Genomic DNA, 19,845 nt, shown 5'->3' with positions numbered 1-19,845 from the left:
TATGATAGTTGAAAATTCATAAATTCACGTTTTCATCGAAGAGTTAAACACCATAGTTTTAATCTATTACTTCCTTCGTCCGCTATTAGGAGCTTCTTCAGGATTTGTCTAACATTTTTATGCTGTACAAATTATAATCTTCATTGTTTTTCAAAAATTCGCCATTAATTATATAATTTCAATTTAGGATCAGAATTATCACATATTTAATCACGGCATTTCCATTTTCAATACTCGCATTATCGAAACGGCCAATTTTTTAACTTGTGGGGGATCACTAATTAGAATCGTCAATTTGTGACTATAATTCTATAAACATATTGAACATTTTTATATCGATTTTCACATTGAAACTACACTCTGTATTTTTATATAGACTTTCACATTGAAACTACTTGTTCATATTCATATTCTTACTAATGCTCTTTTTTGGATTATTAGTATTATTTACTCCGTATATTATATTCATAAACTTACATTATCCACCTATATTCTAATGTACTCACAAAACACAATAATCCTCTTTTTTCTAACTTTTATTTTGTTATCAATTATATTTCCACTATTTACTAATTTAATTATTGAAATCTTGAACAGAAAATTCCTCCACGTGCAACGAATGGTGACCGTTGATGAGTAATCTGACGGCTTATATTCAAAATGGATGAAACGTAAGTCTGAATCTCTCCACCGTCTCTCCATATTTATTGATAATTAACTGTAGTTACTGCCTTAATTGTCGAATACTACATGATATAATGAATTATCCATTAAATTGATTTTCGTCCTTAAAAATGTAGATTTCAGAAAATGCCGAATAAATAGAAAACATCCCTTGTATTTTCGCTCTCGTGTCAGAATATTAAAGTGTGACACAGAATAGAACAATTTTATATTGGATTATTCTTATCTGCTATCAAGCTATTAATTAATTTTGTAAGTGTCTATCGTCGGTACCATATAATATTACCTTGAAATCTATATTTATACACTCCTTATATATATTAGTACTACCAAATAGGGGAGTTTCACTTTTCAATTTGTAATTTGTTGCAAATCGATTTCAATGGTTGTTTTGTGATAAAAATATTAATTACTAGTCGAACCAAATAACATCGAGTATGTGAGTCCGTTAAATTCAAATTTCAATCACAGATTTATTTTCAAGTAAATCTGTAGACTGGAATTAAGAAATGTATCAAAAAAGTTCAATTTATTGTACAATTTATATACATTTATCAGTTTATCACTGCCCTACATGAAACTGGCTAATTAATTGTTGTCTACACAAACGGGAGTAACGTTTATATTTTAAAAATGTGCTCCTTCTTACTACTTATTCTAGAAAATTAATATGCATCTTAAACGGAAGCTTATAAGAAATGAATTTAAAAATAAATTAAAAATATTTAAACTTTTTAGCATGCGAAATATTTTTGGCAATAATAGGGAATGCTGGTCTTGAATTAATAAATACTTATATCAAAACTTAATGTTTCCTTTCCCAAATGTTTCAAAATTTTGTCAACATTAGAAAAGTAGACAACGCCCTAAGGAGTATTAAAGTATATCTAGCTTAATTAGTTTTATGATTTTATTTTACATATGCGTAACTAATTAGTTAAATGTGTGACTGGTCTAGAACAAAATTATACATGTAAATGGTAGTAATATTAAACCACAGAAATTAATTTTCTATTTTTATCCTTTGTGTAGTGTAGTCTTTCTTTAATTAGAACATACTGTATTATTCAATACGACAATCCAATTTCTATATTTTATTAATAATCTAAAAATGCTGAGAACCAATTTCGTCTTGTTATGTGGAGTATTTCTTATTTTCTAAATAAATGTGAATTTAATCTTATATATCACACGGTCAAACAAAAGCTGTAGGGTCATATACTAAATAAAACATCAAATGTATAAAATATCAAAATTAGTGAATATTTTTGTTATGTATATTTTACATATTTAGACATAGATTGGGAAATTGCTGAAATTTAATGTCACAAGCCATTAATTCGCCATTAACTACATCTATAAAATCTATATACACCACTAGTTCAAAAAAATAAAAATAAACTAATAAAATGAAGATTTTTAATTATATTATGGTTGGAATCATCCTTCTTTCTCTCGTGCCAGGTATATCCATCTTTGATTTAATTTTTTACACGAAAATAATTACTGTGTCAATTTAATAACCGAAAATTAAATTAAGTTAGATACTAGTAAATCACAACTACTTCAATTAAATCAACAGGTTTCATCGTATGTGTTTTGTAGTCAGATGTTGTTGTTACATTTTTTATATTGTTGTTGGGTTTATTATGTTGTTTGGTGTTGTCTTAAGAAATTAGAAATAGATAGTTTTAGTATGAACATTTGTGTTGTGGGTGGCGCTTACATACCATCTTTGTTTTGTCATTGTTAATGTGTTTTTTTCCCCATAAAAATTAATATTGCTCTCCAAAGTCATGCAGCCATCTATAACAATGAATTGAGATGAACGTTAATGCTGTCACACTAATAGGAACCATGACATTTCAATTGAGTATCGCCCCACATGGTGGCTTATGGCGGATGATGCAATTACAGGCCACCAGGTGGGGCGGTATTTTAATTGAAATGTCATTGTTGCTATTAGCATGACTACATTAATCTTCATCTCATTTTGTTGTTCTACCGAATTTGGTTGCATGACTTTAGAGAACAATGTTATGATTTTTACCAAATCTGGTTGCTCACCTTTCCTTTATAACTACACTTGTGATCTAGTCATAACAAACCTAATATTTGTGATTATTATGTAATATGTGGGATAAATTTTGAGGTTATATTGCTAATTATTTAAGTTGCTAACTCATCAATGCAGTGTATTAAAAATGTCAACACATTATATTGAAATTCAACAAAATCATGTGTTGACATTTTTAATACGTTGTGTTGATGAGTTAGCAACTTAAGAAAATTAACCATTGATCACGCCCCTAAATTTTAAATATTTGTGAGATAATAAAAATAAATTTACAGGTGATTTTGGAGAGCATTGCACACTTGATCTTACAACTGATTGCTCATTGGGATCAGCCCAATCATGCCAACCAATTTGCTACTATTTTATTAGTGAACGAAGGCTTAAGGGTATTCAATGTAGAGGTGATAAATTGTACAATGGTGAAACATATTGTAGATGTAATTATACATCCAATGCGTGCTAATTAATTATTTTCTTCACAAATAAAATCTAACAATTTGAATAAACCATGCAAAATATTGATATTCTCATTTTGAATATTATGATGTGAAATCTATATATTTGTATAAACAAATATGAATCGATCGTGGCTCGTTTTTTATTCACGGACTTTTCTAGATATATACTAGTATTGATTATACAAAATAACTAAATCAGTATGTAACTTTGTTATTAAATTATTCCTAGTAATTGGTTGGATTAGATGGTACGTATAGTATATCGATTGTAGAAAAGTGTTGAAATTGGTGGGTCATTCGTCCAATCATGATTGATTAATTCTCACTTCTGAAGCTTCTGTTATTTAATGTTTGCATTTGTCATTTATCATTTGTCAATCACAATAATTGTAATGGTGAATGTACACATTGATTAATAATTTAATATCCATTCATCCATAAAATTTATTTTGTTTTATTTAAAATTTTGATTTATCATTTATCTATCAAAATTTAGTCTTATTTTTATTTTCTTGTTTATTGAGTGTGTGACAACGCTATTAGTTAAATTGGTCAGTAGCTATTTTAAAATCTAATGGAGTACTAATTCAAAGGAAAGTGTAGTCTAGAGTATTGAATGTGTAATAAAAAAATTCAAAACTAGTACTCCGTATTTGATAGATATAATAGTTAAAATGTACAGTAGTAATTTTTTTAAAATAATGTAAAAAAGCATCTAATTGAATAAAATATTTGGACACATAATCATTCCACTAACATGGTTTTTTCAGATAAAGAGAATTAAATGATTTAAAGAAGGAACGGGAAAATACAAAAGGAAAAAAAAAAAATAAAAATATCCCATGATATTTGGATACAAAATCATTTCAGCATAACATGGCTTGTTTTAGATTAGGAAATTTTGGAAAATTTTAAAAAAAGGAAGAGAGACATCTGTGACATTGTTACATATGAAAGAAAAAGAATAAAGTTTAAGTTTGGGTCCTATGCATATCACCTTTTTTTGATTGGTGATATAATATAATTCGATTTATTTTACCTTTAAAATTTAATCTTCAAGACTAGAAAATATGAGCACTAAAAATGACCTTTCATCACCAATAAAGTTTAAAAATAAATAAGAGAGGAGTAGTAAAGAAACTTTAGTCGTGAAAAACAAAAGCATATAGTTAAAAAAGGAAAATAATGGAGTAGTAATTAATATGAAAAAGACGAATTTAAATAATGCAAAAAAGAGTATATATGTATGGTGAATAGAAATGAAATTTAGTTTAAAAATAAAAGAAAAAAACAAAAAGCATATAGCTTAAAAAAGGAAAATAATAGTAGTGATTAATATGAAAAAGACGAATTTAAATAATGCCCCCATGCAGGATCGAACTACAGACCTTCAGTTTACAAGACTGACGCTCTACCACTGAGCTATAGGGGCAGCTTATTTTCTTAATTTCTTATAATTATATTTAACAGAATTAATTAATAATATTACTCCTTATATTTAATTGTGTGGAATTGACGGAGGAGAAGAAATTCAATTCAATTCGTAGCGGCGAGAAAAAATGGCGGCGACACCGCGGATGGAGCTGGAGAAGATGAGCGTGGAGCATCTGAGGGGATTGAAGGAGCAGGTCGATATGGAGGTGAATCTACTCCAGGACAGTCTGAACAACCTCCGCTCCGCCAATTCCCGCCTCGAGATCGCCTCCGCCGCCCTCCACGACCTCTCCGTCCGCCCCCGAGGTTGGTGGATCTACTATTCGTAGTGAATGTGGATTTTGACAGTCTGATGTTTTATTTTACTGTTTTTGCGCCAGGGAAGAAGATGCTGGTGCCGTTGACGGCGTCGCTTTACGTGCCGGGGAAGCTGGATGATGCGGAGAAGGTTTTGGTGGACGTCGGCACCGGTTACTTCATTGAGGTCTGATGCACCGTTGTTTATGGTTTTTTTTGTTTTCTGAGATTAGGATTGTGTTTGGAGCCCTAATTTTTGTTTCGGAGTTGTTTAATTAGCTAGTACGGCGAGGTTTTTGTAGTGGCGGATCTCTTGAAACTTTTGTTGGTTTGGTGAATTTATGAGACTTTTTTATGATATATGTGAATGTTTTGTATAGAAAAGGTTTGTGAGGAAAGGGCTTTTGTGTGTTTATAGCTGGAGATTCGAACTTAGTAGTCTAGTTCTATATGTATGATACATGTGTGAAATGTAAGTTGTTAGCCGTTGGGAATGGTCAACGAACTTCATGGGGATTTAACGGCATGAAGGCAATGCGGCCTTTTGGGTGACACTGGCTCAGTTTTGAGTATACACATCTTATAGTGAGGGTAGAAAGGGGTGGCATATAGCAACTTGTTGAGAACTTGAGATTATTGTGTAAACTCTTGATGATGCATTGTCTTTTACTTATAAAGTCAGAGATGCTGCTTCTTTTGGTTTATATTCTTAACCTATTTTAATATACACCTTTTTTTCTCATCCACGGATCCATCATGTTTAGGCAAATGGTGAAAGCATGAATCTACGGCACCAGGCTTCGTAGTGTGCTGTATTGTTCTCGGAAATCCATGGGTTGTGATGGTCATATACTCATTGAGTCTCATTTTGTACTTTTGAAAGGCTTAAATTACTTCCAAAAGTCACATAGGTTAACCCACTACTAATGCTATCACTTACAAAAAATTATAAGATGACGATCTTTATAGCTACGATTTTGTGAAGTTGGTCTAGATCCTTATGTTTGATTCAAGAAGTAGTGGTCTCTAGTCCCTCCCACTGCTCTGTCGATTTGCTTACCAGTTTGTAGTTTGTACTATTTGATATCATCTGGCCTTGCATATTTCTTAAGACAAATCCCTGACTAGTAATAATTTTAGTGGCTGATCCGTCTTTAATTTTAATGATATGTTGATTGAAGTCCTAAGTGTGCTGATGTTTCAATCTACGCAGAAAACTATGGTAGAAGGCAAAGATTATTGCGAGCGAAAAATTGCTTTGCTGAAGTCGAATTATGACCAACTTCTTGAGGTATGTGTTCTGAAACTCACCTCATTTTTTGGATGCTAATAATACTCCATCTATTATGTGACTTTCTGATTTATTTATCCCCGGCCTTGGAATTGAAAACTTACTCAAGGTTTGTGGTTGGAAGTTGGAACACACTCGTAATATTGTGTCCTCCATTTGTCTTTACTTGACCTCGAGGTGCAATTTTTTCCAAATATTTTGAAGTAGCAACTTCTCTCGCTTCCGCATTTTGAGTAGTCGACGTGCAATTATTGTACATTCATAAGAAATTTAGGAGAAGAAAAGCTAGTGCAGTGTACATCTTACACATGGAATCTCACCTTAAGGACATTATCTTGACTTGAAACCTAAAGATTAGTCGGTAAATTAGAAGCAGGCCTATAATTAATTTTCTTGAAATCAGCCATTAGGTTATATCAGAGACCTACAAATCTACATAATTGAAGCACCTGTTAGTGACACAGAAATTATCATGATTTCCATTGGGTGAATCATTATCAAGTGTAGAATATTTCTGACTGAAAACTTATGGGGAAAGTGCCACTTTTTGAAATTTGAAGAATATTGTCTCTTATGCTTGTGCTAACAATTATCCTCTTGTTAGCACTCCCACAATGCCGATTTCATTCATGAATGTTGTATATTTACATAGAGATGTAATGCTCTTAGACAAATATCAAAACAAAGCTAAAGCTGCAAAATATAGTGTTAAGCTGTAGACATGTTTAATTATTAGAACAATATGAGCCTGTTACCATATACTGTTATTTTCGAACAATTTCCAATGCAATCGATGTCTGGTCATATAACTGAAATGAAATGCAGGTGACTGCCAAAAAGAGGAGTATAGCAGATGAAGCAGGAGCAATTTTACAAGCAAAGTTGAAGCAGTTGGCCCCCTCACAGTAATTGTGTTTTAATTTTAACATCTTAGTACTTGCTATATTTGCATTTGTATTGGCACGAAGAGGATTTTATAAATGAATATTGTTGTTTTGTAATCGAAGTCGTTTGTTGTGCCCTTGATATATGAGATCTTCTCGAGTTTCTCTTTTGCCTGTTTCACGATTGAGATCATGTCTGTCTCGATATGCTACTTGAAATTAGTTATTTTTGTCATGTTGAGATATATGAAAGGAAGCTTTATATTGGTGTAACATCACATGTGCAAGCTTTTATAATTGAGTCTAGGTATTAGGACTTAGAACCACATTAACATGCTTTAACTTTCTATGTTTTGTACATTAATTTACCATGCTTTTGAATCTCTTTTTTTTGTTGCTTAAAATAAAGAAGAAACTCTATAAAAAGTGTCTTCTTTGAAGTAGATCCATGAATAATCATGTGCAAGAACGTTAAATGAGCCACTACGATAGAACAAGCAAACTAGTTTTTGGATTTATTTCATATGAATGTTCACCCAACTTGAACGTGGTCCATAACTGAACTACATGCAAGGACGTGAACAAACCCTTTAAACACCACACCAATGAACGTGACCCATAAAAGAACTACAGGCAAAAGAACTCGATTCTCAATACTTGATTATGAGATTTAAATAAAAAATGATAAAGTATGTGCCATTGTTACTTCATGATATATTTTTTTTATATATATTGTCTTACTTTGTAGAAGTTCATGTTGTAAAAAGGGTAAACTTATCCAAAATGGTGAATAAAAACTACACTTTAAATAGTTGAGACATTATTTTGTAAACGATTTGGAGTATAATATATAAAGAATAGTAGGGTAAAAAAAATAAAATTGACATTATTAGCTACTCCTAAATACACCAAACTTGTAAATATTTGTTTCAATTATATTCGGAGGATCGTTACAACTATTTTGAGTCATAATACAGTCAAAATTTATGTTAGCAACTTTTTTTCACTTACTCTACGTTCATCGATATAGCAACCATAATATCTAATAATTAAGTTCATCGATATAGCAACAATAATATCTAATAATTAAATTGACTCCAAGAAAAAATGGCTGTAAAAATGCAGCACAAGCTAATCTCATTTCACAAACAACACATTCTACATATTGTGTTTTCCTAAGTGATTTATGGATTTAAAGAAATCCGTTTCACTATTGTAGGAATTTCATTATTAACTGACATATGTGCCAAAGGCAATTTCTAATATGTGATCATAGCCTTCCTCATCTAATTTTCTCCAGTTTAGTTCTCTATTATTCTTTTTGTTTATTTCTATAAGTTGTTAGGCTTTGGTTTGATTTAGTTAGTTTAAATTTGACTTACTCCTAGTCCTATATTCTTTTATATTTAAAATATTATAAATATGTGTGGGTCTTTCATTAAAATGTTTTCTTAGAGAAAAACGACGCTCCTCTACTAAAACTGCCCTTTCTCATTATTTTATCAAACTAGTAATTACTTTAACAAGTTGAATTAGATTTATGAGGGAAAGATAAAAAAATTATTTAACAAATAGAATAGAACTAATAGAAAAATAAGAGTACAACACTAATAATATCCATAAATGTGAATAGAAGAATGAAATAAATAATTAAAAAGCAGAAAAAATAGAAAACAAAGTAATCTATCTGAAGCAACAAAGTTGATTGAGTCATGTGTATACCGTCCCAACTCAAGTGTCAATAAACATCTTTCATACACGCTGACCAGTGGCGGAACCAGAAATTTAAATAAGCCGGGGCTGATATTTTTTAAAAAAAATATAGTATGAAAATATTTAATTTTACATATAATGTTTGTACAATTTTTACGACACACAAGATGATACTCCATTTGTCCGCGAATAGGAGTCTTGTTTTTTCATTTTAGTCCATCCACGAATAGGAGTCCCAGTTTCTTTTTACGGTAAATGGTAATAAGATCTCACATTTTATTTTAAACCAATACTATATACAAGTGAAATTCATATTCCACTAACTTTTTTTCACTCACTTTTCTTAACATTTCTTAAAATTTGTGCTTTTAAGAAATGAGACTACTAATGATAGACAGAGTGAGTAACTACTTTCAGGAAATAGTCATATCTTCAGATCGCTGAAGAATTGTCTCATTTTTTATTTTTTTAACTAAGATATCATTCTCATTTATATGTCATTCTACATTGCAAATCTATCTTAATAAGTTGTATCCAAATTAGATTAAGTCCAAATCCAAGTAGCAATTAAATTAAGAGGTATTGAGGCATACAGAATTTATAAACATGAAAAGCACAATTATTTTATTCGATTTTATTATATTTTGTAATTTTATCAAATAATTAACATGTACATGCTCTAATACCCATCAAAATTTAAGGGGGAATCGGGGTCTGGTGCCGGCACGAAGAGGATTTTAGAGCTTCTATAAATGAATATTGTTGTTTTCTTGTGCTCTTCATATTTATGATTATCATCTTCATCTGTCTCAGCCGTTGGATCGGTTTCAGCCTCACAACTTATGTCATACTACTTGAAATTATTTGTTTTTGTCGTGTTAGGCTTAATCTAATCAAAGGAAGCATTATATCACATGTGCAACCTTTCTTAATTGAGTGTTGGCATTAGGAATTAGAAGCTTTGTACATTAATTTACCATGCTTTTTAAATTTCTTTTTTTTTTTTCATTTTTGTTTAATTACCATGATTTAGCCAAGCACGTTGTTGAAAATAAAGAAGAAACTTGATAAAGACCCTTGAATAACCGGATGTAAGAACGTTAAACGAGCCACTACGACAAAACAAGCAACTTAAATTTTGGATTTATTTCAGATGAATGTTCAACGTGACCCATAAATGAACTACAAGCAAGGACGTGAGCAAACCCTTTAACACCAATGAAAAACTCAGCTCGAGAGCGCGAATCAATATAATAACACCTTAAACATGATTCATCGTTTGATAAGTTGGATAGACATTTCAATGATTAAAAATTGAGGAGAGAATAAAATTCACAATTTGATTAATGTATGCCCTTTAAATTACAACATCCGCCTTCAACAAATTTGGCAGATCACACAACTCATTCTCATATCAATCCAAGCATTTCTCCTCAGCATTCATACTAGAAAAGAAAAAAAAATGGCTATGAAAATTTACACAAAAATAAGGCCGTTGAATGTTTAAAATTTGCGCTAAACGAACAAAGGACGTGCGTGTTCATCATTAATTTTTAGCCAAAAGCAAGGACTGAACTCAGTTTTTCGAACTTCTCAGCCTCCTCTGTCCGGCCTACACGGCTCAGAAGGCCAATGATGCTACTGTAGTGCTCCTCAGATGCTGCGATTTTGTATCTCTGAGTCATCAAAGTAAAGATTCTCGTTGCATCATCAGCAAAACCACCCTGCTCGCAGGCATGTAGGACCGCTTTGAAGGTGAACTCGTTGGGCGAAAAACCATCTGATACCATCTTGTCAAAGGCATGTATAGCTTCATCACAGTGACCACTGCATCCATAAGCCTCAATGATGGCAGTCCAAGTTATCGGCCCTTTAATACGAATGGCCTCAAAAGCCGACTTAGCCATGTCAATGGCTCCCCAGCTCCCGTACATACGAACAATTTCAGCAGAAACACGAGGGACAGAGGCAAAGTCCTTCTTCACAGCGTGCCCGTGGACCTCCTTTCCGTGTTTTTGAGCCTTGAGCTGGCTACAGACACTCATCACTCTCGCTATCGTGACTGAGTCCGGCCTGTGCTCGGATAACTGCATTGCTCGAAAGATGTCAATTGCCTCATGCAGGCGTTGGCATTCTATGTAGCTTTCGATCATGGCAGTCCACGCGATCACATTCTTCCTCTCCATGTTATCAAACACCCTTAAGCAATAGTCTAAAACGCCACACTTGGAGTACATCATCATCAGAGACGTCGCTACTGAAACTCCTCGCCCGAATCCATTCTTGATCGCGTAAGAGTGGATTTCCTTCCCTTGCTTCAACGCCCTCAGTTTTCCACAAACCGGAAGAACTGTAGCGATTGTGACAAGATCAGGTTTGAACCCTTCTTGTTGCATCCAGATAACGGATCTCAGCGCCTGCTCGAGCCTCCCATTCGCAACGTAACCTGATAGAAGAGCAGTCCATGAAACGATGCTTCTCTCCGCTGTTCCATAAAACACCTTTCTTCCCGAAACCATATCTCCACACTTACAATACATATCAATCAGTCCGGACTGAATAAACGGGAGGTTCGAGTAATCCTTGGTCTTAACCACGTACGCGTGAACCTCCTTTCCGATTTTTCGAGCAGACACTTCTCCTATCACCGAAAGAATGCTAGTCAATATAACAGAGTTCACTGCAATCCCCTCCTCCACCATCCACCTAGTGTACACCAATGCCTCTCTTTGCAACTTATTATGAGCGAAACCCGCTATCATCGCTCCCCACATCACGACATCCCTCTCCTCGACCTCCTCAAACACGCTACACGCGAGCTTAACCTTGCCACACTTGAAATACATATCAATCAAGCTAGTCCTAACTATAACATCCCCCAAAAATCCATTCTTGATCAACAATCCATGTGTCTTCAATCCTTGGCGAAGCGCCCGATTCCCTCCTAAGCTCTTGATCAAGCAAGAGAAGCTATACGCATTCATCGTCACGCCAGCAGTGCGCATTTCATTGAACGAACCCAACACTTCGCGATGATTACGCCTCCCCAACACCACGCTACCCCTAAGCAGCGCGTTCCAGGGATAAATGCTGGAAACGCGCATATCGCCAAACACCTTCTTCGCATCCTCAATCGAGCCACAGCCTGCATACATGTGAACCAGCCTCGTCTGCAAGAATTCATTCCCTTCGAGGCCGTTTATCCTAATGTGCGTATGCACTCGTCTTGCTGCCTCTATCGACTTCGCCCTCAGGCACGCGGCGATGAGGGCGGAGAACGTCGTGGCGTTGGTGGGGATGCCGCGGCGGTCCATGTAGTCCAACACGCTGAGGGCTTGCTCAAGCTTGTCCTCTTTTGCAAGCTTTTGGATGTCTCGGTAAACGACATGGGGGTTTTTGCTGTGGAGTGGTACAAAGCTTTGGGATGATGGGCTCTTTCTATTGGAGTTTTTCGATTTCTTTCGAAGGAAAACCGGTGATGGTGATGGTGATGCTTTGGTTTTGAAAGAAACGTTTTTTAAAGGGATTTGATGAAAAGGGTGAGGTTTGGAGGTGAGGTTGCAGCTGCTCAGCCCCTCCATTGATCTTCTTCTTCAGCAATTCATCTGCAAAAAGAGTAAAAATCCAGTCTTTATTTATAAAGGTGCAAACCATTGAGGCATTTTATCGAGCAGGTTATATGCAACGAAAAATGGTGGAATTGTGTAGAGAATTGAAGGGTTTGCTGACCAGAATTTACATGAAGGTGGGGTGGTCTGACGGCGGCGGCTTTGGTGAGTGGTCAGTCATGAGGAATTAGGAAGAAGATAACTCAATTTTCATTATTTGATAAAAAAAAAAAAAAAGTATGTGTCGTTATTGTCTTACTTTGAAGAAGTTGATGTTGTAAAAACTAAAAAGGGTAAACTTATCCACCTTCGTGTAAAAAAGTAGTATATAAACAAATTTTCTTCTTATTTTCTTGTCGCCGTATATTCCACCCCAAATCAAAGCCCTAAAAACTAAAATCAACAAAACCTAGCCGGCGCCGGAGATGAAGATATCGGCGCGTGTGCTGTCGACAAAACCTATCCCTCTGTCTCGAGCGGCGAAGCTCGTCTCCCGATTCTCCGCCGTGGAGAACGGCTCCTCGCCTGCAGTTTCCATCTATTTGGAGCGAACCTCCGACGCCTTCAACCGCCTGCTCCAGTCGCACTCCAAGACCGATGGAGATTCTCCGGCGAAGAAGAAGAGGAAGAGCGGTGAGGCGGAAAACGGCCGCAGTAAAAAGATTATAAAGGAGCTGAGTTGATTGATTCTTTGCACTAATTATGTAGCATTGGGGCTCAATTTTTTCATAGGTTTTTGTTTCTTTCATTCACATTAAAATTACTTTTATTCATCTTTTTCGTAATTGGTTTTACTTTTTCTTAATCGAATTTGCTGCAATTGACTAACAAATTTAGGAGTTTTGGTTTGCTATTTCGGTCCATCTCGGTTTGTGATTTCAATCTGATAAGGTGGCTCGGTCTGTATTCGGTTTGTGATTTCAATCTGATAAGGAGTCTCGGTCTGTCATTTCAGTACGTTTGTGATTAGGAGTCTTGGATTGCTATTTCGGTTCATTCACATCTAGAAGCTTTGATTTGCTATTTTGGCCGATCAGCTGTTAGGAGTTTCGATTCATTTCTACTATAACCAGTAGTTATAAACGAAAGGTCTAATGTCGTCTTTCTAATCTAATTGGGCTGAAATCTCATAAATACAAAATGCTAAAATACGAACATGACTTTGATATTATTAGAAATGTCCTAAATATATCATATACTATGGAAATTATACCAGAGCCATTGAGTCGAATCGAAAATGAATTACGATAGTATGAGAGGAACAAGTAGTATAGTTTTAACTTTTAAGGTCTCAGTTTGTTAGTGTTTTTGGAAACAGTTCTTCAACATTTTTACCACTTCAGACAATTCATACTACAATTTAGATATGAAGTCTGGATATAATTGTAAAAGCTGCCTCTCTAAAACTCAAGTCAAAAAAATATTTACATGATAGCAAAATGCTGTGATTATTTCCTCTTTTTGTCATCTGGCTTGACAATCTGCACAGGAGCAGCTGGTATTCTGATCCACCATTCCTTCAACCGTCTCATCCCTCGCTCGGTACCTGCCCTTCGCAACGGCATATATCTCGTGAAAACCTCGAGAAAACACATCAATATCACATATCTCACTGGCACAAATACAAGCCCCATAGCCATTGCAAACAACAACACAGTCAGCTTATCCGTCGCCTGCCAATCACCACAACTATATATCACAAACAAATGCAAGGGTCAAATCATCAACCAGTAAGGTGATACCTGTGGTGCGACAGCAAAGAGGAGTGCTCGTATTTTGAGAAGAGCGATGTTGACACTTTGGATGAGCGACTCGAGTTGGGTTACTGCTTCTTGTAACATTATCAGCTGCTCCACTGGATTCTTGCTAGGGGGAGGTACAATTTTGAATGCCTCCACTTGTCTTCTTTTCCAAACGTACTTGCGCCAGAGCATCATGAGTGCCAAAAATACGAAAACAGATGGTACTAGATACTTGGCCCAACCCCTGAAAGTTGTAGTGTGCCTTTAGATACTTGATACAACTTGCCTCATTACAATGCTACATAAATGGATGATAATGTAAATTTGGTCCAACCCCCTTTTTCAGATGCTACACAAAAAGTTCCCTCAGGGGGCTCTGGACAAAAAGAATTGTTGGGGAACAGCAAACATCCATCTCCTATCGACTGATTACCAATATAAACATCGTAGGTGGTCAACAGAGTGGCTAAATATAGAATTTTGGAGAGCATTTTTCTCATATCTTGCTTGAAAGTATGGACAATGTCTTCTTAAAGCCGGCATTTAGGTGCAAAAATATATTTTAAAAGAACTGAGCAAAAATGTGCAAGATTATTGGAAGAATACTCCTGAGACCTTAAACCATTGAAAAAAGAGTTTAAACAAGACCATGCAAGGTGCAAGCATACATGCTGATAACTGATCAGTTGGTAAAAGTTAAGCCGAGTTAATAAGGCTTTAATTGTAGCCTGTGCGATATGTGATAGGAGTTTTAGCAAATCAAACATTTTTGACAGCTTGTAGCTCGAAGTGTTCACAGAATGAGTAGTGCAGCAGTGTAAGAAAGATATGATATCGGTTCTTACCCAACTATCAAATAGCTAAATATTGCGATGAACATCACTGACTTGTAGGGATTGTTCCAGGAAGCCAAACGCTCAATCTGGCTATACATCTGAATAACCGGGAAAAGCAACTCCTACAGACAAACATGCATCTTATCAGGAGAAAAGCTAGGAACAAGATATATGTTACCCAAGAACATTATTCACATTAATGACCAAAGCAAGTCATATCATGTGTAAACACCTAATGCTGGCATTTTCCAAGTAAGAGGAAATATGATCTCATATTCTCATGATATGCAAAATAATCACTGTTAAATTTTCCTTTGTGAACTCTATCATTAGTCATACATATAAGCAGTAACAAATGGGTGGAATTCAGGCTGCATTTATTTTGGGGGGGGGGGGTAAACTTTCCATAGTTCACATATTATGCGGCTAAAACTTAATATAACTTCTCTGCCACAAAAAAAAAAACATTTCAGGAAAATTAACTAACAGCGTTCCATCTAAATTGGAAACACAGCTTTCAATATAATCGTAATGGGAAGTAGATACTATATTACGACAATAAGACTTCTTACTCAGTACCTTTCGGATAAAGTAGAAATAGAAAGTACCAGATTTTAATAGTCTAGAAGACCAAGTTAACTTAGGAAAGCAATTAATTAGCCAATCAAGGAAGCACCATCGATTTAAAATACACAATTTATAGCTTATAGCATCATACAGATTATATATCTGCCAAAAAGAATAGAAAGCTTCACTTATATGTGTAAACTTGCATGAAGAAAAAAGAATTAAGTAATAAAAAGTGCAACTGGCAAAGCGTGTAATATTGTAATAAGGGAACCTTCATCACTGCTACATTGGTATCGATTCCTTCAACTTTCACTTGATCAACAGTTGCTTGAGCAGCTTCAGCCTTTCCAGTGTTCTGTTCCAACTGCTTCACAACAGCTTCTAGAGGATTTGCTTCACCAACATGAAGATTTCCAGCGGGATATGTTGCTTCTACATTTACTTCTCCCTCTTTCGGAGAAATAATTTTTAGTCTAATAAGCGTAAGAAAAGCAACAGGGAATATGGGCCGCCTATTTGCATTTGGAGAAATAGAAACCTCTTGTTGACCAGCACTAGGGTTTATGAGGGCCATTTGACTCGCCAGAGTTTCCATTATCATATCTCCACCTGGAAGACTTTCAGCCAAGTTAAAAGATAACAAAGTCTTGTAATTGGACGATGAGACACGGAAGGCCTCTCTAACTGCATGAAACCGGAAAATTCCAAGAATTGCCCGAGCATGCACTTCTGATTGTTGGTTTCCTTTTAGATGATATTTCCTATTGAACCTGTGGGCACGCAAAATCTCCAGACATATATCCAGCCAGTAGTCTCTCCTCGAGCAACCTTTGAATTCAGGGAATTCCAGATAGACGGGCTCTGCCCTATACCAAAACTAGAGTCAAGACTCACAAGATAATTATTTGAGATTGCATGTATAAATGAGGTAGAGACATACATGGTTGTTGACTTGTACATAACAGCTTTATCAAAAAGACGAGCACCCAAGGGTCCAGTTAATTCAGGCTTTACAACTTGTTTTGTGTCAGTTGCTAGATCATATTTTACAGCATTGTCATATAAACCAACACCAGGCTCAAAGTAGAGAGCATAGTTTGTCAATGTCAACCGCCCTGAAATGATCAAACAAGATTGATAATAAAATAATAAAAAATGAACATTTGAAAGATCAAAACTAGAGTAAATCAAATCATTATACACAACATAAATCATAGCTCAAACCTTTGAAATTGTGAAACCGTTAACCGTCTAACAATTACATACTTTTCAAAGTTGATATATTCAGCTATTCATTATTTAGTAAGTATAATCATGTTAAGATGTACTAGAGGAAATACAATAGAAAATACTAAAACAATGCAGAGTAATTAAGGAAAGAATATACTTGTTGTGTCTGAGGGAAAAATTTTATTTCCTGAAGTGATCCATTCAGATATTACAGAGAAACTTAGGCAGTTGCAAAGGGCCTTAATGGTGTTGACCAACTAAATCAGCTCCAAAAGTGATATTGCAGCTAACCTGGCCATGCAGACATCCCAATATGCTGCAAAACTGGTTGTGTAGGAACCGTGCCATCAATATCTACAATAACTTCATCATCAGCAAGTGCAAGAGAGGCAATGATCTGTGGTCCCAATGCATTTTGTGCGGACTTTGCAACCCTGCACCACAAGTAGGAGTCACTAAGATTTCCATACCATGCATAACCAGCAACCTCTCTAATTTTCAGCTTCTATGCTTCCATCGAAATTCTACCTATTTATCCAGTAAAGCCCAGAAGCACCATACTGTAATTTTTATTTTAGAAAACGCAACTTGGATAAAATTATCAATATTCTGCTTAAAATGAACATGAAACTACAAGTCTATCAGCCTGCATGAAACACAAACAGTTTTTTGCATCTTTATTTTTGCTTCTTAAGTATTCAATCAGCCTCTATCATAAAGGCAAGTTGAGGGATTCTGCATGTACACATCACTAAAGCTAGTTTCATAGTCTTTCTGTCACAAATTTTGAGGCAAGATGCATACGGGGATTATATGCATCTTATGAGTTAAACACACTAACCAACTACTTGAGATCTGCTATAAATAAAGTTCTTTAAAAGATCAGGGAAAGGCAAATACAGAGTTCATGCAGGAAGTTGGCTAAAGGAAGTGATGCGGCATACTTTTCAAGACTTCGAAGGTATTTGTCGTATATCAGAAAATGAAGTCGGGGACCTGAAGAACTGGTCAGAACATCAAAAAGATTGTGAACAGTGGTTACATCTGCAATAACTGGACAAGCAGGAGCTATCCGAGCAAAAGCCTCTGGCCCAACAGTTTTCTTGTCATCAACCTTCAGTTTTCAATAACATAACTAACATAAACGATGCTGGTATATGAAACAATATAAGTAAAACTTATTACTGAACTCTTTTGAGTGATAAAACCACCTGAACAGCCATTTTGGTTGAGTTGGAATAGAACAATGACCAACCATCTTCACCCTCCACATCCTGATTGCTGCAGGAAACAGTTTCCTGCAATAACATGTTATTCAGGAGACTAAAAGTGAAAGAGAAGTGACAGTAAAGCAGGAACTCGCTTCACATCCATCCTCTTGTGAGAAGTCCAAACAGTACTGCATTAGTACAAAAAATATGCAAACTATAACATGTGATGGACGTAATATTTTTGGCAAAAAGATCAGTTCCAGTCATACATTATCTATGAGGTTACTATCAACATGAGGATCCTCCCATGCGACCATCATGTCAAATGTCAGATGGCAAAATTCCTTGTCAATTAAATAATTGGGTCTTGTGATGGCCAAATGTAGTGCTTTAAATGAGCAGAATTCGAGGAAGTTCCTGGCGTAGGATGGAGGTTGCCTAAGATTATTAGGTAGCTCTACATCGAATAGGGTCTGTAACTCTTTGGTTGATATGCTGAGAATCCTACAAGAAATTCATAAAGGGTTAGAAATCATTCTTAATATACACATAATTCAGGCACATCATGAGGAATCAAATGAAGTGTCTTCTAACGAATAGTAGAGATCAAATTATTTTTGATGTACCAAGTGGCAATATTGAACGTGCACCATGGAATTCTCGTCCATAATTCCATTCAATGAAGGGAATTTGCAGGTGAAGTAAGACTCTCCTTAAAAGAAAATGTTATCCTTGTCAAGCATTAACATAATGCCAACAACATGTCTGCCATACGAGTCATTATAACACGGTCGAGTGATTATAAAGTATGCTGTTCACATGTTCATTGTTATTCCATTTCCAGAGATAGAGAGCAGTCATACATAAATAGTTGGATATTTCAAAAACAACTGGAAGTTGGAATTACTTCAATTTGTGTGTATGCTGTCGCCTAAAATAAACAACATTCCAAATCTATAGCTCCAGCAAATCAGGAAGTGAAAAAACGAATCAAAACCTAGCATTTCACAACAACATGTTTTCAGAATTAGAATGACGTAAAACGGTGAGAAACAAAGTTGGCAAAATTGATTACTTAGAGCAACGAGCGACGACGGAATTGGCGTGAGCTGAGAGAAAAGGAAGCGGCGGATTGTCGCTCGGCGGATTCTTCGAATCGGCGTCGGCGCCGCCGTCTCCGCTGGTCTTCTTTGAGAAAATTGATTTCAAAATCCAGAGGCTGTCGTTCTTTGGCGCCGATTCTGCATTCTCCGTCTCCATTGATCTCGAAATCGGAAAACCCCGAGTTTTTGAGGATTTGGTTGCTGGTTTTCAGTTCAATTTGGCGATTCAATACCGCGAGAGATCGACTGCACGTATAAATTTGTAGGGATTATCAATTGCAGAAATGAAGAATATTATGCTATAAATAGTTTTTATAAGTGTTTGAATTCAAATCCCAATTAATCAAATTACTACTGTGGTGTGATTTTACAAAAACATCCTTAGCATTAGGTAGTCACTGCTGTTACAAGATGCAAATCACAAGAAGATACGAATAGATTTATCTAGATTAACCATTACACCTTATGGTCTATGGATGTATTAAATACTCCAGTTTGTTAGAATATCAAATAGTATTTGAAATAGAATTAGGTTATAACTACGACTATATTTTGCATATACAAAGAACATAATGACACATTGTATGAAATAACGAAAAATATGTATTTAAAGCTCATTCATGTTTTTATATTACAACCATGCGGTCGTTCAATTGGTCGTAACCGTTATCGCTCAATTGTCGAAACTACGTCAAGTTTATCGTATC

General features: G+C 35.3%; 3 protein-coding genes and 1 non-coding gene across 5 annotated transcripts; 1 reads left to right on the top strand and 3 right to left on the bottom strand.

The window, feature by feature from the left end:
• Nucleotides 1-4,579: 4,579 nt before the first annotated feature.
• Nucleotides 4,580-4,651, bottom strand: TRNAT-UGU. The gene has a single exon. It is a non-coding gene; the product is annotated as a tRNA-Thr (tRNA).
• An 87-nt stretch (nt 4,652-4,738) lies between these two features.
• LOC125211940 (probable prefoldin subunit 5) lies at nt 4,739-7,293 on the top strand. Its single transcript, XM_048111910.1, has 4 exons — nt 4,739-4,959; nt 5,034-5,137; nt 6,164-6,241; nt 7,067-7,293. Exons 1-4 carry the CDS (start codon nt 4,779-4,781, stop codon nt 7,148-7,150), a joined length of 447 nt encoding a protein of 148 aa, XP_047967867.1. The 5' UTR covers nt 4,739-4,778; the 3' UTR covers nt 7,151-7,293.
• A 2,859-nt stretch (nt 7,294-10,152) lies between these two features.
• Nucleotides 10,153-12,669, bottom strand: LOC125211285 (pentatricopeptide repeat-containing protein At1g71460, chloroplastic). Its single transcript, XM_048111014.1, has 2 exons — nt 12,568-12,669; nt 10,153-12,443 (listed from the first exon to the last, which is right to left on the bottom strand). Exon 2 carries the CDS (start codon nt 12,417-12,419, stop codon nt 10,392-10,394), a length of 2,028 nt encoding a protein of 675 aa, XP_047966971.1. The 5' UTR covers nt 12,420-12,443; nt 12,568-12,669; the 3' UTR covers nt 10,153-10,391.
• Nucleotides 12,670-13,824: 1,155 nt separating this feature from the next.
• LOC125216878 lies at nt 13,825-19,395 on the bottom strand. 2 transcript variants are annotated; one of them, XM_048118659.1, is made up of 10 exons: nt 19,111-19,395; nt 18,305-18,539; nt 18,036-18,122; nt 17,769-17,938; nt 17,116-17,258; nt 16,535-16,709; nt 15,866-16,460; nt 15,034-15,146; nt 14,189-14,432; nt 13,825-14,119 (listed from the first exon to the last, which is right to left on the bottom strand). In XM_048118659.1, the coding sequence occupies exons 1-10, from the start codon at nt 19,293-19,295 to the stop codon at nt 13,895-13,897; spliced, it is 2,172 nt and encodes a 723-aa protein (XP_047974616.1). In that variant the 5' UTR covers nt 19,296-19,395; the 3' UTR covers nt 13,825-13,894. The 2 variants fall into 2 exon arrangements, with proteins under 2 accessions (XP_047974616.1, XP_047974617.1); XM_048118660.1 differs by lacking the exon at nt 19,111-19,395 and adding an exon at nt 18,662-18,748.
• Between the last annotated feature and the right edge of the window lie 450 nt (nt 19,396-19,845).

Source organism: Salvia hispanica, chromosome 3 (genome assembly GCF_023119035.1).
Source record: "Salvia hispanica cultivar TCC Black 2014 chromosome 3, UniMelb_Shisp_WGS_1.0, whole genome shotgun sequence".
NCBI lineage: Eukaryota > Viridiplantae > Streptophyta > Magnoliopsida > Lamiales > Lamiaceae > Salvia > Salvia hispanica.
Note: the sequence above shows the minus strand (reverse complement) of the source record. Positions and strands in the feature narration are given on the sequence as shown.